The sequence below is a fragment of the Hippocampus comes genome, unplaced genomic scaffold (assembly GCF_001891065.2).
Source record: "Hippocampus comes isolate QL1 unplaced genomic scaffold, H_comes_QL1_v1.1 scaffold45, whole genome shotgun sequence".
NCBI lineage: Eukaryota > Metazoa > Chordata > Actinopteri > Syngnathiformes > Syngnathidae > Hippocampus > Hippocampus comes.
In genome coordinates this window covers 4,386,373-4,413,078 of record NW_017805783.1, presented here as the reverse complement: position 1 = coordinate 4,413,078, position 26,706 = coordinate 4,386,373, and the positions used below count along the sequence as shown (strand labels likewise).

The following is a 26,706-nucleotide window of genomic DNA, read 5'->3' as shown; positions in this document are numbered from 1 at the left end:
TATATATATATATATATAAAACACACACACACCTATACATATATTGTGAGAATAATCATGTAGTAATTCTATTAATGTTTACATCTTTCCTTATACTTCATATACAAGAGGCCATGTTCTGCATGACATGACTATTTGAATAAACTGCTAAGCTGATTTGATAAGCATATAATCACATGGCTCTTAAAAGGTAGCAGTTGTAGATTGAAGAGAGTCATGTCTTTCATCACGGTCTTGTTGTCTGCACAACATCTCTGCCCCCTGTGGCAGTGTGTAAAGCACCTGCCAGTAGCATCTTGTACATGATTCTATTTTGTGCTGCTTTGGCCGCCGTGGTCATTACATGAGATCAACACAAATCATGTTTGAGTGATTGTTTGCTTTAAAACTGGAATCTCTCAGAGCATTCTGCCAACCTTGATCACTGTTGTACTGTAAATAGAGTAGCGCATGCACTGGGAACTTGTATGTTTGCACACAATGTTGCATGCAAAAATTTTGCAGAAGTAACACAGGTCAATAAAGTCAAATAAAATCAATTCATGTGTGGTGTTCAAACCAACTTTTTCCATGGGTGTGATGCCTCTGGTCATGGGTGGTTGATGTCAGTGAGAACTAAACTGAATGAATAGTCATGACCATCAGATGAGTTTAAAAACATTTATAATGACTGGAAAATTTAATCATACTAATTTTAAGTCATTTCATCCATTTTGAATCCCCACCATCTTGTCCCATCACTGGAACACTGTACCATTAGGTACACCTTTACAACCTCATGAGTTCTGTCTATGTATGGTGTCCTTCCTCAGGTGGATTCTAAGGATCGGGTGACATTTTCCACCATTAATGACCTATAATAACTCAACTCAGTTAAAATTAAAATATTTTAGAGATGGAAAGTAAAAAATAAACAACTGCGATAATGTGGTGGCACAACAGTGCACACTGGGGATGTGCAGTATCTGAATTCAGCTAAAGTAAATGGTACAAAGTAACCTTGGAAGATTTCTGCATTACTATACACCAATGGATATAATCATATTCCCAGCAGCGCTATTTTGCAATGGTGATGCCAGGTACATGACCAAATGATGACATATAGCCAGACATGTTCTTTATATGATCTGGTTATAAAGTGTAGTTAGTATAAGCCAGCATTTATATTGACATGCTGTATCTCAAACATTGATCACTCACTTCTAGCACCTTGTAAGAATCCACATTTCTTTGTTTGGGGCACACATACTAAGGCTACATGAGCAAAACAGCAAGACAATTAATGTAATAGCCTTTTTTTTCCTCTCTCTCTCTCATTCTCTCTCTCTCTCTCTCTCTCTCTCTCTCTCTCTCTCTCGCTCTCTCTCGTTCTCTGAGTCAGTTATTACATAGTAGGTCACAAAGTATTGTTTCATTTTCTCAATTTAGAATGACCCTTGCAGTAAGGGCCTTGCTTGTCTGTATTTCAATTTTACAGCTTGTTTGGTCAGATTGATTGCTCCTAGCAAGCTGATATTTCCTTTTCCCCTCTGATGGATTGTGAATCTCAATATAATTTTACACTATCAAAAGAGAGAAAACAAGGCAGAAGAAAAATGTGTCTTAATGTTAGTCTGACATTGGTTGCAACAAGTCTTCCCTAAATTTGCAGATAAGGTTGACTTCTGTTTGCTTGTTACATTATTTCTCTTTTCTAGCTGTTCTGTTGCAAAGACTTTGACCTACTTAAAGCTCTTACAAAGATAAAGAAGACACTGCTGGCGTGCAGCATTCAGGCAACGTCAAGGAAAAGGATTCCTGTTCGCTTTATGTGCAAGGCCCAAGGCTGGAAAGAGAACTGACATAAAGACACCTAATTATAGACTAAACTTGCAATAACAACAACGAATTTGATAGGATTTACATTTCATGCTTTTCTGTTGCATTCTCTTGCTAGATATCTGATGGTGGGTTCGTGGCTGTACGGATGGATGGATAGATGGATGGATGGAAGACAGCATAATCACCAAAGAGGTTGATTATTAAATGTATGGTACGATATTGTGCAAAACTTGATTTGCTTTAACCAACACGTCAGAAGAAGGAAGAATTCAGATGTTATTTTGAGGCATACAACAAAAGCCCTTGAGGTGAATTTTACACCTAATTGGTTAAAGAAACATTCATATTTTTAAATAGGTAAATTCCATTGGCCAGCTCTCCTGATTCCGAAGACCTGGAGCAGATTAGACTTATTTGGTGGCACTTACATGGGCTCAAATTTTATTGAACAAAACAAACAAACAAACAAACAAAAATATCTAACATCTACATGCGCATGCTGGAACCAGTGTAAAAAGGAGAACCCTAAGAAATTCGGTAGAGAAAATGAATTATAAATAAATCGAGATCACAAATCTAAACTAAATAATATTGAAGATGGTCCCAATCACCAGAAGACAGACTCAGCAGAGTGGAAGATGATGAGATTTTCTGGATAAAACAGGAGCTCATCAGAGTGACAGCGCAGATTGAGAAATTTTAAGAGAGCTGAGACTGACATGGTTTGGACATGTTCAGTGGAGGAACAGTGGGTATATTGGCAGAAAGATGCTGAATATGGAGCTGCCAGGTAGAAGGCAAGGAAGAAATAAAAACATGGATCGGGAAACGATTTTAAAGTAGACTATACATCTACTGAAAAAATGTGATACTTTTTGAAGCGCATTTAGGGAGGGGGTCCCCTTCAAGCCGTACAAAAATCTTATGAGGAACAAATATTACGATGAACGTCACCCATATAAGTGATAATTGCACCGTTGACCTTAAGTTAAATAGCTGCATCGTGTTGGTGGACTTCCAAACTTGACCTTATGGCCCGCAGTGCATGTTGGGAGGAGCTTGTTGGCCTTGGAAACATGGCGTCGCACTGACAGCTTGGATTCTCATACATTATCGTCTTCAGCCACTCAGTGGCTGAGCCATACACGGAGCTGCTCGAAGGGGTCATTTTTCTTTCAAAAAATATCGATGACAAACGCAATATTTGTCCCTACCCGACTGTCGCTGTAAAGGCGTGGCGCTCGAACGAATTTAGTGCGAGTGTCACGCCCACTCTGCTGGGTAACGCTAACGAGTCGACGCCGCACGGGTAGCTAGCTCCGCTTGCAGCTAGCCGAAGCAGACAGCTAGCAGCAGCAGCGACAGTCACGGACGGAAAAGGCGCAGACATGGGATGTGAACAGGACCTGTCATCGCTCTCTTTTCGCCGTGTGGCTGCGGTCCGCTAGCTTGCAGCCTAGCACGGCGCGTTCTGTCAAAACACCGTCGTCAAACCGGACGGACTTGCCAACACTATATTGTTATTGTACAGCAGCCGGAGCCAGGGCGTTTTCTGTCATTCTGGCACTGAATTTTTAATGTTCGACCCTTTTGGCATAATTGTCGGAGGAGAGAGCGATGGGCTCCGGGGCTGTGGACTCATCCCAGTGGCTTTCGGTGAAAGAGGAAACCATTTTTCTCCACGATGGCCTCATTCGGGTCACAGATCTGGCCGAACTCCCGAGTGAAATTGGAGTGTCGGAGCAGGGGGACACCGAGCAGGAGGTGAGTCGAGTCACACGCCCATGACGCTTTGTCTTTCATACGTGTTTATAAATGGAACACGCAAAGATGACAGCGGCGGGCGTTGGTTCAGCTTCTATATAGAATGTGTTTTGCTGTCTGCGGCAACACACCCTTGATGATATCGATATCGCGCTAACGTTTGCAACTTTCCCTGCCCTGCTTGTTATCTACACACTGTCAGTTTACTTGTTGTGCATGTGTTTCCGGTAGTTTCTTTCGGAATAAAAGTATTTGAAACAGCCATTTAAAAAAATATTTTGAATGTAACCATTTGAAGGAAGGATTCATTAATTTTACACGTGTGCCTTGGTTGATAGTAATTTAGCTTGGGAAAACGCATAAAAGCTGAAAAATACACTTCTGTATTGATATTGCAACACCCTCGTTTGTATTTAAAGTACAGTGGTACCTCTACTTACGAAATTAATTGGTTCGGGAAGACATTTCTTAATTAGAAAATTTTGAAAGTAGAGACGCGTTTTCCATGTAAATGCGCTAATCCGTTCCAAAGCCCCCCAAAATTCAGACATATGTTTTGTAAAGCATAAAAATGCATCAAATATGTAACAAATGCATGTTACTATTAGATTACTGCACAATAAATGAGAGTTGTGCATAATGTAAAAAACAAAGAATAGCGTAAAGAATAAAAATGGTTATTTAACTTTTAACTGCATCCTCATCATTGTTTTCCCTCTTTAGTTCATGTTCTATCTCAGAAGTGGTTTTTGCCTGGCGTTTTGTAAAGAACTGATCCAAGGACGTTTGCTTTTAACAATCTTTCGAAATTGTCCAAGGCAAAACATCAGTGTCGTGAGCAATCGCCCGACTGGTGACCAATTTCCCTGAGTGATTCACATTTACGTTAAACTATCGAAGCGCTTCATGGCCCGAGGGGCGAATGACGAGGACGCTGCATACAGTAGAGGTCCCTCTCAATCAATGGAATGCCAGTATGGTGCTAGGTAATAGCCAATGGCAGAGCGGCTACAAGTATGTTGCGTTCAGGAAATTCGGAGCTGTGAGTAGCAGCCCAACCTGTATTTATTTTTACCTTTTGTATCTTGAAATTTCTTTCACAACAAGAGGCAATATTTTCCTGTTGAGGCATTTCGTAACTTGAAAATTTCGTATGAAGAGACGTTCGTAAGTAAAGGTACCACTGTATGACACAGTTGCCATTGCTCTTCAGTTGCTTCATTCCCACAAGTTGAAACAGAATGCACATTCATTCAGGAGCTGCTATTGGCCACAGCTCCCACCTAGTCATCCAACACACTCACTGCCTGCTTCAGCCAATGGCGCACATACGTTTTCATCTGAATCTCTGTTCCTTTGCTCTTCCCTCTCAAAGACATCACATACGAACTTAGAACAAAACTAATAAAGAGCATCTAAGTATTTACAAGCATGCTGGGAAGTGTGCGGCTTCACCATCGCTATTCCCTACAATATATTTGACTTTTAATGGCAACATTTTCAATGCACGGCAGTGGCGGATGCTGGTCTGTCAAGAAGGGGAAGCTGAATTTCGGGCTACATCATAAAATGTGTCTGTTTATTTCTACGTGAATTCTACTCTCCGTTCTTTTTCAAGAAAATGATCTGTGACCCTGGCATACCAACAAGGCGTCTTTTCCAGGTTCTTAACTGTGGTGATATAAGTCAGTCTGCGAACACAAGCAACTACAATAAAACACACCAGAAATAAACGATTAATCTGTCGCTAGTCATTTTCAACAAAGAGAGCGTTGCCATTCGAGATTACTAGAAGTCTCCAATTCAACTCAGAACAGAATGAGAATTGAAAAATGCTCCCACGGATGCCTACAGCAAAAGATCGGTGATTGGCTCATTTTGCTGTCAATCATAACGAGATTCCGCCTCAGACAGATCATCCAATCCTCATGCAGAAAGCTCAGCGTCCGGCGGGGCCGATACACGCCCACTGTCCATAGACTCCCAGAGACGCCGGGCGTCCGTGGGCGGGACAAAAACCAGTTTGTATCCAATGACTCGTCTCCGTTCAACGCATTGGGACAACGTACCCTGAACTCTCGAGATGCCCGGCGTCCGGGTAATAGACGCTCTGCGGTCGCTCGCCGTCCACCGTTTAAAGCACAGCGAAGCTGCGGGAATGAATGAGAAGGGAGTCGCGTCGTAACCATTAAGACGTGTCGTACCCAGTAAGAAGAAGATGATTCGGAACAAAAGTTGAGCACGTTGTAGCGCATATTTTGTTAATGACATGTACACACAATGAAATTTACATTCATATATTTGATCACTTGTTCTTTGACATTTTAGGGGAAGCCGAGCTTCCCTTGCAGTCCGAGAGCAATCGCCACTGATGCACGGGCATGTCCATATAGGGTCCAACGAGACGTGACTTGTGCAAACTCGTTGCATTACAATAGACAGACATTGGATGAGGAGGACACGAAAAAAGTAACGCCAACATGAAGTGCAAAAAATTGCAAGGGCTTAACTGCTGGCATTTTATTACACAATGTTTACAAAAAGTGTACTTAAGCGATTGGTCGCAGCAGGAAATAACATCAGGACGAAGGGTGAGGAGGGGCAGTACAGCAGGTTGGCATATATATATATATATATATATATATATATAACAGCCTACATGTGCGGGTGTTATTTAATTAATTTTTTTTTTACAAATTATTGACCAATCTAAAGTGTTGGGGGAAAAAGTGACTATGAAATGTTAATGGTCGAACAGCTGTTCCGTTTTCTGCTGACCTCTTTAATGGGGTCCTGACATCATTTTAGGGGTGAAAATGAATATAGTTGTCAGATGTTTGATTTGGGCAAAAGATGTAGATTGGTAGGCTGATGGAGAAAAGGATTGTTAAATTAGACAGCATGCACAAATTGAAGTATGTTTTTAGCGTAAAGTGGCGGTTCAGCCTTGGAAGCATCATAATCTTCAAACAGGGTACAACATTTTTATGTAATCATCTTCATTAATATTCACATTAGAATGAAGCCAACGTATCATTTGGCATATCGCCATATAGGATGCAGTTATCCGATATGGAGCAGAACAGAAGATTTCTTTCTTAATTAAGTTACAGCAAGACTATCCTTTGTGTCAACAAAACCTGACATTCCTGCTCAACCTATGTCTTCCTCTAGGTTGTCCTCTAATTTCTTTGTTTTTTTTGCCATTGTCCCCCCCACCCCTTCTCTTTCTAACTCTGTATGTGCTAAACTCTAAAAATTCATAACTGTTTTGGATTGTGTTGTGATGCTGACTATGTTCCATCCAGCAGCAGCAGAAGTATTTCTTAGAACAAGGCGTAGAGGGCTAGGTCTCCAGTTAAAGACTTTTATCGTAACATTAGTAGCATTCGTGAAATGTAATCAATACAAATTGTGCCTGCTAAATGCTATAATAGTTTTTTTCCCTAGTCCTTTGTTCATAGGCCTCACATTCTAATCGATGGCTGAAATGCTGCTTAAGTGCACATAAAGCACATTGTTTCAGTGGACTGTGTCTTGACTATTATTTCCCAGAGAAAAGAACTATAGACATGATGGTGCTTTTCCCTTGATTGTATTCAAAATGGCCCTTTTTTTAGGGAACATTTTAATTGAACTAAGGTTTTGTCTCCTTGGGGCCCTTTTGCATTTAAACTGGGCCTTATGAGATTTATTTAAATGTTTTTTCTGTGTGTGTGTGTGTGTGTGTGTGTGTGTGTGTGTGTGTGTGTGTGTGTGTGTGTGTGAGTGTCAGTGTCAGTGAGTGACATAATTAACTTTTTCATTTTTCTCATCCCCCACCACTGTCCTTCATTCCAGATTCTGACATTTGAGACGAAGAACCCAGTTGAGCTGGCCGAGCGTCTACGTGCAGTCTGTGGAAATCAGAGTAATGCTTATGCCCGCCTGCTGGAATACCGACTCAATGCTCTGCGTGGCCTGTGGGGGGCACAGCGGCAGCTGGCCATGGAGGAACAACAGGAGCGAGAAGGGGCCGGGGGTGCTGATGAGGAGACCTTGGCCTTGCTCAAAAGACAAGGTCTGCTCCAGCAGCCTGAGCAGGCTCCCTTTACCTCCCGTGTCGGCCTGCTGCTGGTCTTCCCCCTTCTACAGTCACAGACCCGCAGTGACCCGGCGCTCTGTGGTGTCACCGCGGAGGTGCTGCTGTCCTGTCTCCGGGACTGCCAGCCACTCAGTCTCAGCAAAGAGCCTGCCGACTGCCTGAATGGCCTGGAAGGGCTGCTCTGCTCCTGGTTGGAAGATGGTGCTCAGGAGTCCATCCAAACGCAAAAGGCCGTTCAAATGCAGATTCTTCGCACTCCCAGAGATCGGGAAAATGCTGCTGCTGCACTGGTTGCACTTGCCTGTGCCAGGTGAGCACAGAGAGATATGTTGTGTGATTTTTATTTTGCCTCACTCCCTCAAAAAGTTCTAGTTATTATTATGTTTATATGGTGCTAGATAAAAAAAAATATTCTGGCTGTAATTCGACTGAATCAAGACAAGACACCCAAGTCTGACTGAATTTCTCAGAGTTAAGCTAACAGACCTAATTAATGGGTTGAGACGGTCATCAACCACTGTGCTGGAGTCGAGTGTGTGGTCCAAGAGCAGTATTTGCCTTCATAAAATGTACTCTATACATAATTGTTGTGCGTCGACCTAACAGAATTAAAGCATGCAACATGCACAAGACGCTGTCCATGTTGGCTGGCTTGTTTACATACAGTGGACCTAAAAAGTCTGTGCACCTTCTTCAAATTCTGTTTTTGTCATGTAAAAAAAAATTACAAAATATTTTTCACCGTTAATATACAGTTATAATCTCTGCAATTCAGTTGAGTTAAAAATATGTTCTGGGGAGGGGGGGGTGGTGGTGCACTATTCTGGTTGCATAAATGTGCAAAACTTCAAACTAATACTTTGTTGCAGAATCTTTGGCTTTTATTACAACACTTAATCTTTTTGCGCTCGGAGTCTTATCAGTGTGTGTTATCTTAATGTGGCAACATTTGCTCTCTTCAAAAATGCTCCAAATCTGTGAGATTGCAATGGCATCTCTCTTTTCAGATCAGCTCACAGATATTGGATCATATTCAGGCAGGTCTCGAGTCTGCTTCGGTCATTCTAAAACCTTCATTTGTTAAAGCATTTTGTCGGATAGGATGTGTGGTTTGCGTCAGTGTGTGGATGAAAGATGAATTCCCACTTCAGCTTTCTAGCAGAACCCGTAGCTGTTCAGAATTCCCTCCATCTTAACTAAGGACCCATTTCCATCTGCAGAATAACCTCAAAGCCCGGTGCTACCAGCACCCTTCTTCAATTTTGGGATGGTGTTTTTTTTCTGTTGTTGTTGTTGATGAGCTGTGTTACAGCTTTTGGAATTACGACCACAAAGTTCAACTTTGGTTTTCATTTGCACAATAACACATTTTCCCACAATAAATTTAGGAGCTCTTAGGTGTTGCCACCCTACCTCATAGCCTAGGCAAATGAAGAAGACGGGAGGTTGTTGTCACATGTAGTGAACAGCCAGTACTTGCCAGAAAAGCCCTGAAGCTTCCTCAATGTTACTGTCGGCCTCTTTGCAGCCTCTTCAAGCAGTTTTCACCTTTTCAATAATTTTGAATGGACATCCAGTTCTTTATAATGTCACTGCAGTGCCATCTGTTCTTCTCTTAGTGATGACCCGCTTCACTGTGTTCCAGTGATTACTTAATGCCTTGAAAATATTTTGTACCCTTCTCCTGACTGTTACCTTTGAACAATGAGATCTTTCTGGTGCTGTGAATGCTCTTTGCAGGATCAGGCCTTGTGCCCATATGGATCTCAGGAAAAGCCTACTAGAACAGCTGAACTATATTTGGGGTTAATCTGAGGCACTTTAGATGGTGACAAGTGTGTGTTGACTACCATTTAACAAGGCTTTGAATATGATTGGTTTAATCTTAACACAGCCATGTCCCCAATTCGAGGAGAATGTGCACACTTGTTCGATTGCATAATTGCACTTGTTCAGTTTTACGTCCCCCCTCTAAAATCATTATTTTTCTCCCCACTCGATAGAGATTATACATCACATTAATGGTGGGAAGAGTTTTGAAATGATTGTTCTTGGTCCCATTTATTTTTACCGCAAAAAATCTGGTGTTTGAACATAGCTGTGTAGACTTTTCATGTATTTCATGTACCAATAGATCTGTTGGATTCCTCTACTTGTAAAAAATGTCATCCGATTTAATTGTCTGATAGAGGAACCGTGGTAACTTGACTACATCGTGTGTCAACATTTTGACTGCCTGCATAATTCTTAAGTTAGAATTAATGGCAAGTTTTTGAATAGTGTCGCGACTGAAAGCTATTTGAAGAAGTAGTGCTGTTTCCAACAAATTATGCCTGAATTGCATGCAATTTGCCTGTCCTTGGAACAGTTATGCAAGGATACACAAAGTGGTGTTTGCTACAGTGTTTTGATGGAGTAGCTTCTGATGTAGTGACTTCCCTTCCTGTGTAGTCAGAGTACTCCTTTTTAAAGAAAATCCGAAAATCTTTTGCTGTAGGTCATCAAGCCGGTAACTTGTCAAGAGATAGGAGGCCTTGTGGGCCTGTGTTGTGTGAACAGTAAACTTACCAGTTTTGTACAAGGTGTTTTTGTGTATGTCAGTCGGACAACTGCTTCAGCTTCTGCTGGTGACAACTGATCTTGACTTGTCAAAACCAGAACCCTCTACATTTTGTTCAGCCTTCTATTGGACCGGCAGCTCTTTGTTGTCAGGAAGCATCCAGCCCTATTGGTAAATTTACCATTTGGAAGGTTAAGTAACAACACAGAAAAGATCTTCGATAGTCTTGTTTGCCTGCCATGATGTCACCGTGTTGTTGTCAAGTTGGACGAATGCAACGTATTTGTAATAACACTGGCCATAATAACATTGTAATCGGTGTTATGATCAGAAAATCTCAGTGCACAGATCATTTGCTGTGAATACAGATTGCTTTATTGCGTGAAATACAGGGTTCCATCTCGGATATGCCACTGCACCAAATGCACATTTCCTGTAGTCTGCAGTATGACACTTGTGATATGTCAATGTTATCAAACAATTGGTCTCATTGTAATGGCAAAGTGACACTATTTATTTCCAGGGGATCTTTAAAGACCTTCATCCACACAGTGCACCTACTGCAGAAACAGTCGGATCTGGGCCAGCTCCCAGTGTCAGATGTCCTGTTCAGGTAATGCTTTGTTGTTGAATCACCAAATAATCGACTGTATAAGTGACTTTCCCCTCCATGGAAGTAACCCTTCATTTTTGCTTTAGGCTTTTACTCTTGGAAGGAGGGCCGGGCTCTTCATCATGCCTGCTCGGGGGGAAACACAGTGTGTCATGGGGATTTGAGGATATGCTACCTACACCTGATAACTCTGCTGGAGGAGCTGAGAATAAAGGTAAAGACCTGATTACATTCATTTATTATTATTATTATTATTATTACATTCTGGCATTTTGTTTTTGTTTTTGACAAATTCTGTGGTTTTGTGCTGTAAACTGTTTTTACCTTATGCACAACAATTTAACATGGCTAAGGGAGGCATTCCGTGTTATGGAGAAACTGAGGAAATATATGTTCAGCAGGGTGTTAAAAGGTGAAATCCAGACAACACAGTGATGACTCACAAAGAAATGGAAAAGAAGGTTTCTCAGAACAATAGAAGTTGACCACGGGTGTTCTGTATATCCATAGTAACAATTTTGCATTTATGGTACTTTAAAAGCTAGCACTAGAAGATCAAGTCTTCTTTCCCCGCATGTGTGCTGGCAGTATAGTTGTGAAATGAGTACAAGGCAGCTAGCAGCTAGCTTATTAATTCTCTCGTTGTATTGATTCTCCTTTTCATCGCAACTAAATGTCCTTTCCCACCTTGTAATTATTTGTTCCCATTTCTCACAGACACCGACCTGGGGCGCTGTCTGGCCACAGACGGGCTCTACCTGTACACCACTAACTCCTCTGGGAGAGGAGTCAGTAAGCTCGGCTCTGGCTTACATGGAACACTAAGGTAACACAACACATGCCTTTATTCTACAGCATCCTACCAAAAAAAAAAAAAAAGAGTAAGATGCTAAATATATCGTGTTCATCTCATCCATCACAATAATGTCTGCATTCTTTCCTGTATTTCCTAAATAGATATCAGGCAGCTCGGAGTCATGTCCTGCCTGAATGGCTTTGATTGATTAGTTTATGGGACAACAAGGCACTCTGTACCCCTGCATTATTTAATACATGATGTGGTTGGATCCAATTTATATCGATATTTTCACTGCATTCAGAAATGAGCTCATTCAACGTTAAACACACCTCTCAGTGAGTTAAAGAGCTAGCTCCTGCTTGGACTAGACTGTGTTAGTTCCTTCTAACTCTTAAGTCATCATCTTTAGACCATACATTCTTCTATAGAATAGTGACCGAAACCCAAGCACATCCTAGATCAGCTATAAAACAGGCCCTCCTCTTGTTGAAATCGCTATGACTTCACACATTTCCATCTGGATGAAGAAAGCCAACACACATTATCCAAAATCAAAAAAAGGTCTTTCCTGAACTCTACTCCTCTTTTAGTTTCCTGGGCCTGGGGTAATGGCCACGTTTTCCCAATATTTTGTTAAATGCAGTGTTTTGTGGTTTTGCAGGCTTATCAGGTTTCTGTTTTCATCATTCCATCCTTTCAAAAATATATTTTGTAAAAAAAAAAAAAAAAAAAAAAATTCTAGCAGTGCGTTTGTGAAGAAAGCCAACACACATTATCCAAAATCAAAAAAAGGTCTTTCCTGAACTCTACTCCTCTTTTAGTTTCCTGGGCCTGGGGTAATGGCCACGTTTTCCCAATATTTTGTTAAATGCAGTGTTTTGTGGTTTTGCAGGCTTATCAGGTTTCTGTTTTCATCATTCCATCCTTTCAAAAATATATTTTGTAAAAAAAAAAAAAAAAAAAATGGCAATTTGTCACTGACTGGTTGGCCACCCCTGGACTAAATTAACAAATTATCGATACTGGAAATGTTGTGATGATCTTGTTTCTAGCTATCCATTGACTTTCTAGTTTGGGAAACAATACCATCCTTTTGGGCAAGCATTATTTTCAATGTTGTGGTTTTCTAAATTTTAAAGACTTACCTTACACGATTAATGCACTCTGCTTCTTCACACTCACAGGGAATAAAACAGTGTCGAGCGGTGATTCCCAACCAAGGTGCCTTGACATCCTAATTAAATACTCACTAACCGAGTGTATAACCTGTGACGGTTTCACACTGAGTCAATGTGTGAGTAAATCCGGACACGACAAAGAACGGTGGATATCTGAAGCACCTTAGAAACTGACTAATCGATGGGAGATTGCAAAAATAAACATGAACATGTAATACAGTATGAACACGTCTACAAATACGTGTATATGAAGAAAATGTGATTTTATAAGACATGAAACAAACAACTGCAGTGTTCCTACTTCATCTCTGAAAACATTCAGTCAGCAAATGTTATTCGCCATCGGCAACTACCAATGTCACCGACGAAGCCAACGTATGTGTCTTCTATTTTCACAGTTGGCCATTTTAGGCATATATCTCCAAATGCAAAATGGCAGTTGTTTTCAAAGACTGCCTGTTTGAGACAAGTTTTGAAAATATTTGCCATCGCAGGCATCAAAACGCTGTTGTCATGTAAGCAAAGTGAGAGTGACTTTTTCTCTCGCGTGTTTTCAACAGTAGCAGTTTTCATTACATTTTTGACATGTTCAAAATTCTTTTCCTCAAAGTAATCGATAGATGAGATTGAGCGATGATCCCCTCCTTTCCTCGTGCAATCCCACTCTCCTCTTTTCTCTATCCCTTCTTCTCTCGAGGGAGTTTTAAAAGCAGGCCAGGCTGGGTTACCTAATCCCATTGCTTTTAAAAGGTTCCTGGGTGCTGCATACATGAGGGTCACCTTGTAGGATCAGCCGGACACGAACATGCATGCACGCACGCACGCACAGCGCTTGGGATCATTCCAATTTCCTGGCTTTTAAATGGTTATAGTGGACGGCTTGGACTTGGGCTTGAGTGGAATTCCAGGCCATGGAAAATGTTTGTTTGCATGCCTGTCTGCAAGACAGGAGATGCAAGCAAGCGATTCCGCCTTTTAATTTTTTTTCCACTTCAAGTTCAAAAGGATAAATGCAAATCATCAGTAATGGACGCTGATGTGTTTGAGACTAAAAAAAATTTTCATTTTTAAACACAGCCACTCGGTATAAGTGATCATTATATTTTGTAAAAAAAAAAAAAAAAAAAAAATTCTAGCAGTGCGTTTGTGGCAAGTGATGAAAATGTGCTGTAAGCACAAAGGTGTGTGATTCAATTGCACAAAGTGCTAAAATGAAAGTTCTGCATCTGTTTGTGCAGGGGGTTTGTTTACTGTCGAAACGAGGAGTTGGAGCCTGGTTGGGTGGTGTACAGCAGTTGTCGCCTTCTCCACCGCCCTTCTGCCTTTGACACCAAGCCTCAGCAGCTGTGCCAGGTCATTGACCCCTTCACGTTACAGGTAATGCTCCATCAAATCGGCCAGCATGAGAGCTGGAAACAGGAATGATTTAATAGTTATATCATCTCCCGCATCAACACAAATGAATCCTGTTAACATAATCTCATGTTCATGCTGTTGTTTTTTAGGTTTGTCAGATTGTCCCCATGCCAGCCCATCACTTTCCAGTGGGTAGCAGCTTGACTACGCTGCATCTCTGCTCAGATGGAACCTACCTATATTGGGTGTGGTCGCCGGCCAGTCTCAACGAGAAGACCCAGAAGGGCCATTCAGTCTTCATGGATGTCTTTCACCTTTCTGTGAGTCATTTCACTGCACCATTTAGTGATTTTTAATAAGCTTATAATATTTGTTCAGTGTTTGATGGGTTCTCTGCCTATGTTCATGATACAGACACAGACAGGACTGTGTGTTGCCGACATCTTGCAGGAGAGAGTTATTCTGACTCGCAAAGAAGGCGAGTCTTCCAAGTGCTTGAATGAGCTTCTTTTGAGTCGAATGTCTCGCTTCCGGGCCTCACATTCTGCCACATTGGCTGCTCTCACAGGCTCTACCATCACAAACACTGTCAAAGAGGAGCAGTCTGGTAAATTCGTCGGCTTAACAATCCTAAAGCCAGTCAACTTCAATGCTTAAACAATATCTTTAGAGTTTCTTGTGTCATAGCTCTCCTCGGTTTTTCATCTCCATAGCTGTCAACACAAGCTGTGGACTCCCTCTGAAGACTCTGAGGAAGACCCCAATGTATGTGTGTGGAACATACTTAGTGATGCTAGTCCCGCCTCCTGGTGTATCTGGGAGCTCTGCTACACGCTCACTGTTTGGAGGCAGTAGTAGCTTGTCCTCTCTGAAAAGTAAGAGCACATTGACACTGTCATTGTCAATAATATTTTTGGGGATTATAGCTCAATTAAAGGTTTGAAGCGCTCCACTAAAACGTCCTCCTGCTATTTCAGTATTAGCCTCTAGTTTAGTCTTCAACCTTGCTGATGGCCAGTTCAGCAGCCGCGCTGACCTCATCGATGCCCCTGGCAGTTCCCTAGGCAGAGGAGCTCAGGTGGCAGGACTGGGTGAGCACTACTACTGTCCCAAATGAGTGTTGCAGTGTACATTAAACTAACTGCCATTTTGTTGTGTGACCTTTTAGGAGCATGTTATGATGCACTGAACAACTTGATCTGGACTTGCTCTAGCGATTACATAGATCAGTGGTGTAACCCGGGGAATCAGGCCTTTCATCATGTGTGCCATAGGTTGGGTGTGAGCCATATCATAAGAGAACCCAAAGGTTGCAATTTAGCTGTTGAATCTGCAATATCACTGTTGCATGATTTAGTAAACCACAAATCTCATATACCCAGGCATTATTAGTGTATATTTGAAAAATGTTTTCCCTCTTTTCACAGAAGAAATGATGGCTACCAATGAAGTGATCAATCAGCTACTTCATCATGTAGGTGCCATGTGTGTCCACCAACTTAACCTGCTAGCAGCCAGCAGTAACAGTCTGCCCCTGGGTGCCCTGCTGGGCAAACAACATCCTATCGAGGCCAGTCACTTTAGCAGCATCTGTGACATAATGGAAAAGGCCATGGTCAGTGGAGATACCAGCATCATCCGCTGTGTTTTGGTCGTGTTTCAGGTTAGTTTTCTGTGACTTTCACTAAGATGTATTGAGCCACTTTCTTCATTTAATTTGTTTTAAAGTTATCGTTTCTACATGCTTTGTTTTCTCTAGGTTGTATTTAGGTTCTTCAACCCTCAATCAGAGCAGAACAGAGAAAGTGTGCGTAGGGCAGGCCTGCTCTTATGGCAGCTACTAATGGCTCCGGTGGATCAAATAGGGGCTGAGATTCAGAGAGAGGTGTGCTTGGCCATCAGGTAAATGTGATTGTGTTTTAAATATTATATACTCCTTCGGCCTCTATTGGAAAAAAAAAATCCTTTAAAAAACATTTGTTTACTGTTTCTCTTTTTCTGCAGCTCAGGCCTAAATACTTTGTATCAGGGGGAGACTGAACTCAACAAATTGCTGAAACTTGTTTTAAGTGAAGGTGCTGAAATAAGATTATTTCAATAAGCCAGAATGCCAGTATCCTTTATAAGTAAACATTTTCTTTGATTCTCAGGTGAACGGAATAGTGGGCTGTCTCAGCTTCGGGATGTCATCCTCACCAACATGGCTGATCTACTGCAGAAAAATAGGTTTGGAAGTGAAGAAGATGACCACTATAGGTGAGGGCATCCATCTTGTACAATCTTATAGAGATGGGCGATATGGGCTGAAAAAAACCCTCCAATGATAACGTGATCATATTCTTCTAATAGTGCAGTACCCCAGTGTGTTGGCTTTTCATTGAGCGACAAGTCATAAAGCTTTTAAATTATGTGACTTCACATACAGAACATGTGAAAAGCACTGGTGATGTATTGTCATATGCTGCCTTTCATGCAGATGCCATGAGTTTGATTTCCCAGCGAATTACGCCAACTGCCTGCCAAGGGCAGTCCAAAATATTTGTGTGTTGTGTCAGGAAGGCAATCTGTGCCAAACAAATCATGCATCTAAACACGTTTTGCTTGGGACAAGCCCAAAGACACAACAAACAACATGCAGAACATGTCCTATTAGTGGAATTGTGTTTATAAGGTTTATATATTGTGTAATGCATACCTGCTGCAACCAATTTTCCTCACACCTTCCACAGTACTCCTTCTTAATCTCTGGACAATATCTAATCATAGATAATCGTAGATTGAAAATAGCAAGTGCATAATGCTCAAGAATCTAACACAATCTCTTTTCTGCAGGCTGAGTGATGACCTACTGCAATGTATTCTAAAGACTGTAGTTCGGGAATCCTGCCTTCTCATAACCAAATGTCAGACAGTCGCTCGCGATGACTTTCAAAAGCTGCTCTCGACAGTGCCGGTATGTTTATTGCAATCTGTACAAGGAATGCAAGCTTTGCTACTGTACTCTGTTTTGGTACAAGTTTGAGATGTCACTCACTCCCTCTAGGTGGTCTCTCCTTGTCTGCGCTACCTCATGGCTGTTCAGAACCACCTCCTCAGTAACACCGTTCTTATCCGTCCAGATGATAGCGATGACAGTGACAGCTCCCTACAAGGGGAAACAATGAAGGTACAGGTAAACATCCCCTTTAAATATCCCTTTCTCTCCAAATGGAATGTTCTTTCTTTGAACTCACTGCAGCTTTATCAGTTGGATGCCGAGTTGTATTTTGAAGTTATGGTTCACTGCACAAATGTTAACAATATGCTTTCATTCAACTCTGGTTGTATTACTTAATGTGTGTGTTTGAACTCGAGATCATGGTAAAGGTATAAAACATTGCCTCCAAACATTGTGGTGCAGCAAAAATTTGGAAACAGAGTTACCGAAGTGTGGGCCTTTTCTCTGTGGCGTCCTCAGGAACTTCAAGGTAGCATCCTCTCCTTAGCAACCAAGATCCTGGTGGGATGTGATGAGGCACTGGAGACGCTGCATCAGGTGACAACTGCTCTCATTAACAGCGAGATCCCTGACAAGGAAACCAGGTGATTTAAATTTGTTTTTTTTTTTGTTTTTTTTTTTAAACTTCAGAATCTATCCTTCATTCCAAGGATTTCGTTAAAAGGTAGAAATGTGCCTTTAAAATTGGTACCATGTCATCTGAATTCACACAAAACTAGGACAATGTTGTAATGTATTTTGCTTTTGTTGTCCATAGCACTTCACTCACTGGCTAGTGTTCAGAGTCATCACTTGCGCTTGTTTTCCAAAGGTTGAAAGGTCTGGAGCAGGTTACTAAAGCCACGATGCTGGGGCACTTATTGCCTGTGTTGCTGACCTCTCTGATGCACCCCAACCTGCAGACCCTCACGCTAGCTGATGCCCTCATGCCTCAGTTAGTGCAGCTGGTGTTATACACCAGTCAGGTTTGTTCATGTTTGTATTCAATCAAAAATTAATCCTCTAGCCAAATGATACATCTATTCTTTTTGTTTTCCTTCCAGACTGCTCTGTTACTAAAGACTCAGGCTCCACTTTTCTCAGAAGAGCCACTTTTGGGGGGTTGTGTAGGGCAGGGGATGAAGACCTCCGCTGCTGAGGACAAGTGCGTTCTATGAAAGACCACCAAATAAATAGTATTGCTTAGCAAGTAGCTGAGCTTTTTTAGTAAGGTGTCAGCTGTTAAGCAAAATGTATTTTAGAAAATCCCTGTCCTTTATAGAATTCTTGATGAACGCGAGGAGCCCGGATTCCTGACAGGACTAAAGATCCCTGCCCCTTGGGCTGCTGGCAAGACGGTGGAGACAGTGCATCCAGTGCGAGACAACTATAAATTCAAGGAGACTGTGCACATCCCAGGGGCTCGCTGTTTGTACCTTCGCTTTGATTCCCGCTGCTCTTCGCAATATGACTATGACAAGGTATTTATTAAATGAGGCGTTCACAAAGCACAGTTGAAATGACTGATTGATTGCATTCAGTCATCATGAACATATTTTTCATATTTTGCCTGCTGTTCTGCACTTTGCAATGTGTTTTTTTTTTCTTAGTTGGTTATTTATGCCGGTCCCAACACTAATAGTCGTAAAGTAACAGAATATGGAGGAAACACTCTGGGATATGGCAGTCGCAGTGTTTTGGGGACAGGATGGCCCAAAGATCTTGTCAAGGTAAAATAAGCTGTGAGCAACATGTACATAGTGAACTATCCGCCATCTTAGTCTTGACTGCACACATTTATTGTCTTTGTGTAGGTTGAAGGTGACACTGTGACCTTCTCCTTTGAAATGAGAAGTGGACGAGAGCACAACACTCCCGATAAAGCCATGTGGGGGTTTTCTTGCACTGTCAGAGCTCAGGTAAAACACCATAACTTTGGCATTTTTTTAGACTCATTACATTTAGTAGTCCTGACTCTTATTTATTTTAATTAAAAATGAACACTAATATTTTGCTTATTATAATCCCACAAGCGAAAATTCAAACTCTCATTCAAATTTAGGTTCACATTTTTGTGTTGCACTCAACACTGAAGCAGACCACACACATGCAGAGATACAAGGAGAGATTTCAGAGAGAAAGGGGCTCATAAGAAATGCTGTACGTCTTGGGCTGGGGCCTGAGGACTGTGCCTTGCTCAGATGCACCTTGAAAGTGGCCAGGAAGCAGAATAGCATCTCTTACACAGCTTGTTGCTATTTTTACATCTGTCTGCAGTGGGACTTGTATATTGACCCTTCTGCTCCAAAGCCCTAATCATTACAGATGAGCTACTACTGCCCCATTACGTACGATGTTTTTTTTGTTGTTGTCATCTTTTTCAGGAGTCATCTGAGGATGTCTCTGGAGGCCTCCCTTTCCTGGCAGACCTGGCACTTGGCCTGTCAGTGCTAGCTTGCTCAATGCTGCGCATTCTATATAATGGGCCAGAGGTGACAAGAGAGGAGGACGCCTGCCATGATTTGCTGTGCTCGAAGCTGCTGCAAAGGTGATGCACAAAATAAAGCCACAACTTTAGAATTTTTATTTTGCATTACATTCATAAAATGGTTGTTTCATAAATTTGAACATAAAATAACACATGCTATGCTGTCATCCATATCTATAAAGGAAAGATGTCAAAATGAGAATACATAATGTTGACTAATTTCTTTTTCCCCAGATGTCAGTGGCAGGTCGAAGCAAATGGTGTACTCTCTCCTGCTCTCACTCCAAGTCCTTCACCTCTGCCACTAACCATTGAGGAGGACCGTGAATTCACCTACCCCGCCGATGTGCTCATTCCGCCTCCAGGCTTTACATCCGGTGCCTACTTTGACTTGCCGCGCATACGCCTCCCTCCAGGCATCATGGGAAGGTTGCGAGAGGTATCTGGAAGAGCTCGCCCACAGTTTCGTCCCAGCATTAAGTAAGGACTGCTTGCCAGCTATACAGTGTTTTGTTTCATAATGCATCTTTTTTATGGTCATTATACAATTTTTACTACATGTTTTAGAGTATATATTGTATTCTCGTCAATAAATATAAGCATTCAATTTGCAACGGTTTCATTCCTGAAAGAGAGGTGATCCGACCAGATGTCATGGAGGAGGTTATAGTGTCATGTGTCATAAAGCATCTCAGTTTGGTGGATGGCCTGCAGTCACTTGTCAACTACCAGTACCGTGAAGACCACACAGAAGAGTTTGACCTGGTCTGTAAGATCATGGCAGAGACCTTCAAAAAGATAAATGCGATGGAGCGTCAACTGCAGGTAAGCTTTTTTTTTTTTTAAAGAGAGACTGAGAGAGTGACCATCAGATAACATTAGTTTTGCTTTCTGACATGCAAACATATCCAGTTGGGCACAATTTTTACCTTTTAATATAACGTGAATCTCTGTCAATATGCCAACATTACCAAAATAAACTTTAATTATCTTCCATGTTGGATGCAGAGTGTAGCAGAATTGGAGCAGAAGTGGCAGAATGAGGTAGAGGAGGCCCAGCAGGGAAAGCTGGACAACAACACTCCTTTCTTTCATGACTACCACTTCTTTGAGGTATCCTGCCGAAAAATGCATTTCACACTGTACTATAATTTGATGTTCATGTTTTCCTCTTGTTTCCTCAGGCTAAGATTAAAGAGCTTGAACTACTTTGCTCCCTGAAAGATGTCCCCCTTGATTTTAGTGACTTGGAAAATGTTGTCCTTGGATTGAGGCCAGTTAAATGCAGTAATGCTTCACCTATGACAGTATAACAAAATCTATAACCACTTCTATATCTGCCCCAACAGAGAGAAGTTCTTTCATGAGGTAAACACCATGAACCTTAAAAGTAGCACCCCACTGGTTAAAACTAAGGCACTTGTGAAGAGTTTGATGAACCGTACAGAGCTACTGCTACATGTTACCATTGCACCACATTGCAGAAGCTTAACCACAACGCCTGTTGGAACACCAGGCACAGGTAGATATCCTCCTTTGATCCTAATTGAAGTATGCAAACTGAATTTCTGTGTGTTTAAGTTTTCCAACGTTGGAAAATGTTTGTGTTTTTCCCTTACCTTTTGTATCAGCTTCTAAGTCTGTATCAGACGGCAAGACTGCCCTCTCGATTGTGAAGCAGCCAGTCTTCCTGCGCAGCATGTCTGCACCCTCTGACTTAGAGATGATTGCTAACCAAGATTTGGAGTTTACACATGCTACTCAAAGGTTTTTTTCTCTTCTGTTTTGTTTGATGAATTAACCCTTAAATAAAGAAATAAATGTTTTTTTCATTTGTCCGTTTTTTCTGCAGGAGGCGACATCACCCTACCAGTCATCGCAGTAGCTCATTTACACTGCTGCAGTCTCTGGCAGTTGAAGACAGTAAAGATAAGCCAACATACAGTGTTCTACTGGGTCAGCTCTTTGCATTTATCGGCACTACACCTGATCAAGCCGTAAGTCTGTTGCTTAATAGACCATTTCACATAACTGGAATTGCATGCACTGACCTGAGATGGAAAAAGTACCCACGGTTTATAGATTTTAGTAAAAGTACAGGTAGCTCTACTGTACTTGTGTTAAAAAAAATGATAAAAGTAAAAGTACTGTTTTTAAAACCTTAAATTACATACAAGAAAAAAGTGCAGACTCTGAAATGTTAAGAGGTAACAATTGTTTTATCCTACCCGTTAATTTTATACAATACTCATTTAGGAAAACAGCTGGAAAAAAATGCACCCAAAATAGTTGATCTTTTGTGAATTTACATGCTTTTACTGAGAAGCAAAAAGAATCATGGCTTTGCTAACATGAACTGACTAACAAGAAATGCAAATTTAGCAAGTATTTACACCTTACCTGTCACTGTTTTTCTCAACTTGGATAGAAGCTTGTGGTTTTTAGACTGATACAGGACACAACATATTTGCCAACAATGATTCTTGGAGCTGACAATATCAAACACTTGTCTTAAGTAAGGCCATGGATGGGGAATGTCTTGCTTTGGTGGAATTAGGACTGTCTGTACCAAATCATTTTTATTTGATTATTCTATCGATTTTTTCCATCGATTACTCTATTACTATTATGACAGTATACGGAGTACAAAGTACAAATATCTCTTATCAAATGTAGGGAGTAAAAGTAAAAAGTCACCAGAAAATGAATAAAAATAAATACTGAAGTACAGTCAACATAATTACAGTCATGAAATAATTGTACTCTGTTACTTCCCACCACTGACTATGATAAATATCCATTATTTGTGTAGGTATCAAGCAGCAGTTTCCTGTCTGCGGCGCAGACACGTTGGCACCGTGGGAGCACACGAAGGCAGGCGCTTGTCCATATGAGAGAGCTGCTCACCGCTGCTGTCAGAGTGGGTGGGGTCACCCACCTCGTTGGGCCTGTTACTATGGTCTTGCAAGGGGGTCCAAGGTAAATAAAGGATTCAGCAACACAAAACCACTCGTGCATTGTGTACAACTCTCTTCCTCTACTGTCTTTGTAAATCTGTTTAATGCATACAGGATTGAGGAGCTGACCTGTGGTGGAATGGTAGAGCAGGTGCAGGAGGCCTTTGGGGAGACGATGACGTCTGTTGTCTCTCTTTGTGCTCGCTACCCCATTGCCTGTGCCAACAGTATCGGCTTACTTTGCACAATACCCTACACAAGGCAAGAAACTTATGATCTCTCCAATTGTCCCCGCATATCCTTTTCACAAAATATTCACCATGCTTATCCTTATTTGTTGCATTTCTTTCCATAGGAGCGAGGAGCAGTGTCTAGTTCGGAGTGGGCTGGTTCAGCTAATGGACAGCTTATGTAGCTTGAGTGGTCAGAGGGAGTGCAGCTCAAATGAGAAGCAGACCAAAAAGCAGAAGGTAGCCACCATGGCCTGGGCAGCTTTTCAGGTGCTTGCTAACCGCTGCATTGAGTGGGAGAAAGTGGAAGGTAAGGTAAAATATTATACAGGACTGTAATAATATTGATGTAATGATGGCCTTATCTTGCACTTTTAGAATTTTTGTAACATCAGCTTGTGCACTGACTATTATTTTTTCAGCGGTAGTATTTTGTTTTTCCACTTTCTTAAAGGTGGCTCGACAGATGGAGTACATTCTGGGTTGGCTCGGCAGGTGTCCAGTTTGCTGACCAATCATCTGGCCAGAGCTACCGAGTGCTGTGGGAATCAAGCAGCTGGCAATGATGCCTTGCAAGATGTGCTCAGTCTTCTCAATGACCTTTCCAGGTAAGTTTTGTCATGTTAGATATGTATGTACTTACTACGTCTGTGAGTGTATTTATACAGTAAATGTTTTTTACATTTCATTCCAGGAGCCACATAGGAAAAGCTATCCTGAGCCAACCAGCCTGTGTTTCGAAGCTCTTGTCTTTGCTGCTTGACCAGAGACCTTCCCCAAAGCTGGTGCTCATCATCCTGCAACTTTGTCGAGCTGCCTTGCCTCTCATGAGCGTGGAAGACTGTGGTAACGTGGCCCTACCATCATGGAGCTTTTCTATTAACACGCTCGAAGCGGAGCAACAAGATGCTAACGACCCAGCCTCACGTATCGCTGCTTTGCTGCTGGCCAAGCTGGCAGACTATGTGGTGCCAGGTTTGTTGCTCTCGTCATTGAAAAACAATACTTGTGGGGTACTTTCTCAAAACTGTAAATGCTAAATAACACATGAGATGAATATTTTCTACTAATGTTGACGACTCCTCACCAGGCTGCCAGACCTTGTTGTCTCCCAGCTCTTCTGAGCCAGATACTAGTCTGTCTCGAGCCAGTTCCAAAGGAGCCCTGAAGGCTGAAGATATTGGGGAAGAAGGTGAAGCAGTTGATGGTAAACTATCGATCTTCATCCACAAGAGAGAGGATCAATCCTCTCACGAGGTTCTTCAACCACTTCTAAGGTAAGATCCATCTTGAAAGTTATCTTAGTAAGATTAGTGACTGTTTTTGAGTTTCACAATTTTAGCCTACTCAAGATTTTCTGAACATGTGTATTCTCTCTCCCTTTCTAAAATGTAGCAGTTCTGAGGGACGCCCCTTTCGGCTTGGCACTGGTGCAAACATGGAAAAGGTTGTCAAAATGGACAGAGAGATGACCAAAGTAAGACCTGCAATACAATTTCTGTTTTTTTTCCCCCCAGTTCTAAATGTTCCTACTTTTTTAGAGTGGACACTGTGAGGTGATCACAGAGGAAGCATCTGCTGCACTGAGGAAGGCCACTAAATGGGCTCAGTCTGGTCTGATAGTGAGTGTTGGTCCGCCTGTAGAGACTCTGACACAGGAGACTGCTGGAGGCATCACAACGGGCGACAAGAAGAAAACTGCCCAAACATCTGCTTGTAGGGACAGGAACACTGAGCTGGCCAGGTACTACGACGAATACAGTATATGGAAGCAATAATGTCTTTTGTGTAACCTTAGTGCCTAAAATCTTGGACAAAATGAGTCAGAATTATGTCAAAGCGACTAACTGAACATTGTGTCATCTACAGGTCGGATCCTGTCAGGCCGTTCATCAGTGGGCATGTTGCCAACAGTATGGCTGCTGAGGTTATTGCTCTGTTGCATAGTCTACTTACTGCTCCGGAGTCAAACACGGCACAAATCTGGACGAGCACTGCTGAAAAAGTAAATTTAACTTATGTTTCCTGCTTTCTTTGTGACATTCAGAAACCAGTAAAAGCAGTCGAATCTTAAGGGCCTGATGAACTAAATCGGCGCAACCTTGATTGCTCACGCAAACAGACGTGGAAGCTGATCTATGAAGAGGCACCATCCAAACTGCAATATTGCCCCGCAGTTCATTTTGCACATTATGTGAAGAGTAAATGCAAACAGATTAAGGAGTATATTTTCCCATCCGCGCTTCTGTGCGGCCCAAAAAAGTGCCTAGCAGCGTGCCTTTTTTGACTGAAGCACATGGGAGAATATGACCCTAATTTAGCGCATGCAATATTATGTGATTAGTCAAACCAGAGACTAATTTCGATGGCTGATATTGCATCTTGAAAAACAGCATCTGAAAGGAAGTTGTGCACAGCACCGCTCTACGTCACCATAGCGAGGAGATTGAGGCAAAATGAGAGACAAGGCAAACAGATCTTTTCTGCTTGTGTAAAAATGTTTCAAATGTCAGAAACAAATATTATGATGGCACATCATGTATTCAACAATACAATTTTGGAAGTTCTGATAAATCCAAGGGCTTTACCAGTTACCAATGAGAAAATGTAATTTAACTCTGAATTTCCTTGTCTGGTTCATATCAGTGCACTGTGACCACTGCCTGGTGCTGGCCTCTCCCATTTCAGTTTTTTGAGTGTGTTATTTTTAATTCACTGTTGTGCTGGATTGGCACTCTGGATGAGTTAAACGAAGAAAAACATGGCTTTTATGCAGTTTGCCTGCTTCACCAAAATTGTTGGAGCGTTAGGTTTCTTTTTTGGAAGCCATATGTCGGTTTCTTTCACTAACACTTCCAATTCCGTCACATTTTTTACTTGCTGTGCTCTCCCAAATTTTCCATGTTGAAATCCACCAAAGCTACCTGAAGCGCAGAACTCTCTTTCATTACATTCATTTTGTCACTTGTTGTCAACAGCACACACAATAAGTTGGTAAGTGAGGACGCAATTCAGTGCCCACTATTTGGGATCTTCGTAAATCAGGCCTCCAATGTTGAATCGTTTTCTTCAGCATACAGTATAAATGTTTTCTCTGTGTTTATCTTTAGGTCCTGTCCAGGGCACTGATGTTCATCCCTCAATTGGGGAAGTATGCAGAGAGTATTTTGGAAAACGGGAGCAGCAGTGGTAGGAAGCTGGCTAAGCTTCAGGCCATTGGCAGGCAGGCGGTTGCTGCACTCTGTGCTCTGGGTGGCTTCAAAGAAACCATTAAAATAGGGTCTGAGGTCCAGGTAAAGGATACAAGTTAATCTACTATTTATTTTTAATCATATCATTGATAAACTCCTTTCAACATCTTAGCATATATCTCATGTCTACAGGTCATAGGTAAAGGAGTGCTTGGCAGTGTGGGTATTGTGATGTCTATCAATGAGCAAGAGGGCATTGCAACTGTCAAATTCCCCTCTTGTGACTACAGGAGAACTTGTAAAGCCTCAGATGTGCTGACAGTACCAATATCACGCCTGTGTACACCCAGATCTGAAGTAAGACTTCCTCCCTGTAGCTTAATCACCTTTATCGTTTAATGGAAAACAATATTCTGATTCTCACCTGATCCTTCTTCCCATTCCTCAGGCATTGCCCTTGTACAAGCTATCGATCACTGAGAAGGTAGTGCAAGCAGTGCAATCCATGCTTCTGCCACAGGAGGGCAGCCTGTCCATTCACACCTCTCTACCAGCTTCTGGAGATGGATCCAGCCCGGTGATGGCTGCAGTTCGCTTGCTTGCTGAAATTAGAACCAGGTCAGTTAAAAATCAGTCCTTCCAAGCGTTCCCCCCCCCACCCCCCCCCCCCCCGGAAACCCACTTTACT

The 26,706-nt window shown here is 41.9% G+C and overlaps 1 protein-coding gene across 2 annotated transcripts in view; it reads left to right on the top strand.

The window, feature by feature from the left end:
* Window positions 1-2,871: 2,871 nt before the first annotated feature.
* Window positions 2,872-26,706, top strand: part of hectd4 (HECT domain E3 ubiquitin protein ligase 4) — a 37,740-nt gene continuing 13,905 nt past the window's right edge. The window contains exons 1-43 of one of the 2 annotated variants that reach the window (XM_019885234.1): window positions 2,872-3,585; window positions 7,426-7,979; window positions 10,753-10,842; window positions 10,929-11,056; window positions 11,560-11,668; window positions 14,058-14,196; window positions 14,325-14,495; window positions 14,590-14,782; window positions 14,889-15,050; window positions 15,153-15,266; window positions 15,344-15,484; window positions 15,603-15,838; window positions 15,935-16,077; window positions 16,180-16,250; window positions 16,326-16,431; window positions 17,008-17,128; window positions 17,219-17,341; window positions 17,633-17,757; window positions 17,985-18,138; window positions 18,217-18,317; window positions 18,435-18,633; window positions 18,763-18,882; window positions 18,967-19,071; window positions 19,537-19,700; window positions 19,875-20,120; window positions 20,273-20,465; window positions 20,649-20,753; window positions 20,825-20,913; window positions 20,990-21,162; window positions 21,272-21,407; window positions 21,493-21,637; window positions 22,453-22,619; window positions 22,712-22,858; window positions 22,953-23,137; window positions 23,282-23,435; window positions 23,522-23,802; window positions 23,918-24,104; window positions 24,223-24,304; window positions 24,369-24,571; window positions 24,697-24,832; window positions 25,938-26,120; window positions 26,211-26,375; window positions 26,467-26,636. In XM_019885234.1, the coding sequence (XP_019740793.1) occupies window positions 3,439-3,585; window positions 7,426-7,979; window positions 10,753-10,842; window positions 10,929-11,056; window positions 11,560-11,668; window positions 14,058-14,196; window positions 14,325-14,495; window positions 14,590-14,782; window positions 14,889-15,050; window positions 15,153-15,266; window positions 15,344-15,484; window positions 15,603-15,838; window positions 15,935-16,077; window positions 16,180-16,250; window positions 16,326-16,431; window positions 17,008-17,128; window positions 17,219-17,341; window positions 17,633-17,757; window positions 17,985-18,138; window positions 18,217-18,317; window positions 18,435-18,633; window positions 18,763-18,882; window positions 18,967-19,071; window positions 19,537-19,700; window positions 19,875-20,120; window positions 20,273-20,465; window positions 20,649-20,753; window positions 20,825-20,913; window positions 20,990-21,162; window positions 21,272-21,407; window positions 21,493-21,637; window positions 22,453-22,619; window positions 22,712-22,858; window positions 22,953-23,137; window positions 23,282-23,435; window positions 23,522-23,802; window positions 23,918-24,104; window positions 24,223-24,304; window positions 24,369-24,571; window positions 24,697-24,832; window positions 25,938-26,120; window positions 26,211-26,375; window positions 26,467-26,636 (6,863 nt within the window). In that variant the 5' untranslated portion in view covers window positions 2,872-3,438. Of the gene's footprint in view, window positions 3,586-7,425; window positions 7,980-10,752; window positions 10,843-10,928; window positions 11,057-11,559; window positions 11,669-14,057; window positions 14,197-14,324; window positions 14,496-14,589; window positions 14,783-14,888; window positions 15,051-15,152; window positions 15,267-15,343; window positions 15,485-15,602; window positions 15,839-15,934; window positions 16,078-16,179; window positions 16,251-16,325; window positions 16,432-17,007; window positions 17,129-17,218; window positions 17,348-17,632; window positions 17,758-17,984; window positions 18,139-18,216; window positions 18,318-18,434; window positions 18,634-18,762; window positions 18,883-18,966; window positions 19,072-19,536; window positions 19,701-19,874; window positions 20,121-20,272; window positions 20,466-20,648; window positions 20,754-20,824; window positions 20,914-20,989; window positions 21,163-21,271; window positions 21,408-21,492; window positions 21,638-22,452; window positions 22,620-22,711; window positions 22,859-22,952; window positions 23,138-23,281; window positions 23,436-23,521; window positions 23,803-23,917; window positions 24,105-24,222; window positions 24,305-24,368; window positions 24,572-24,696; window positions 24,833-25,937; window positions 26,121-26,210; window positions 26,376-26,466; window positions 26,637-26,706 lie in introns of both variants that reach the window. The other variant, XM_019885233.1, reaches the window with a different exon arrangement.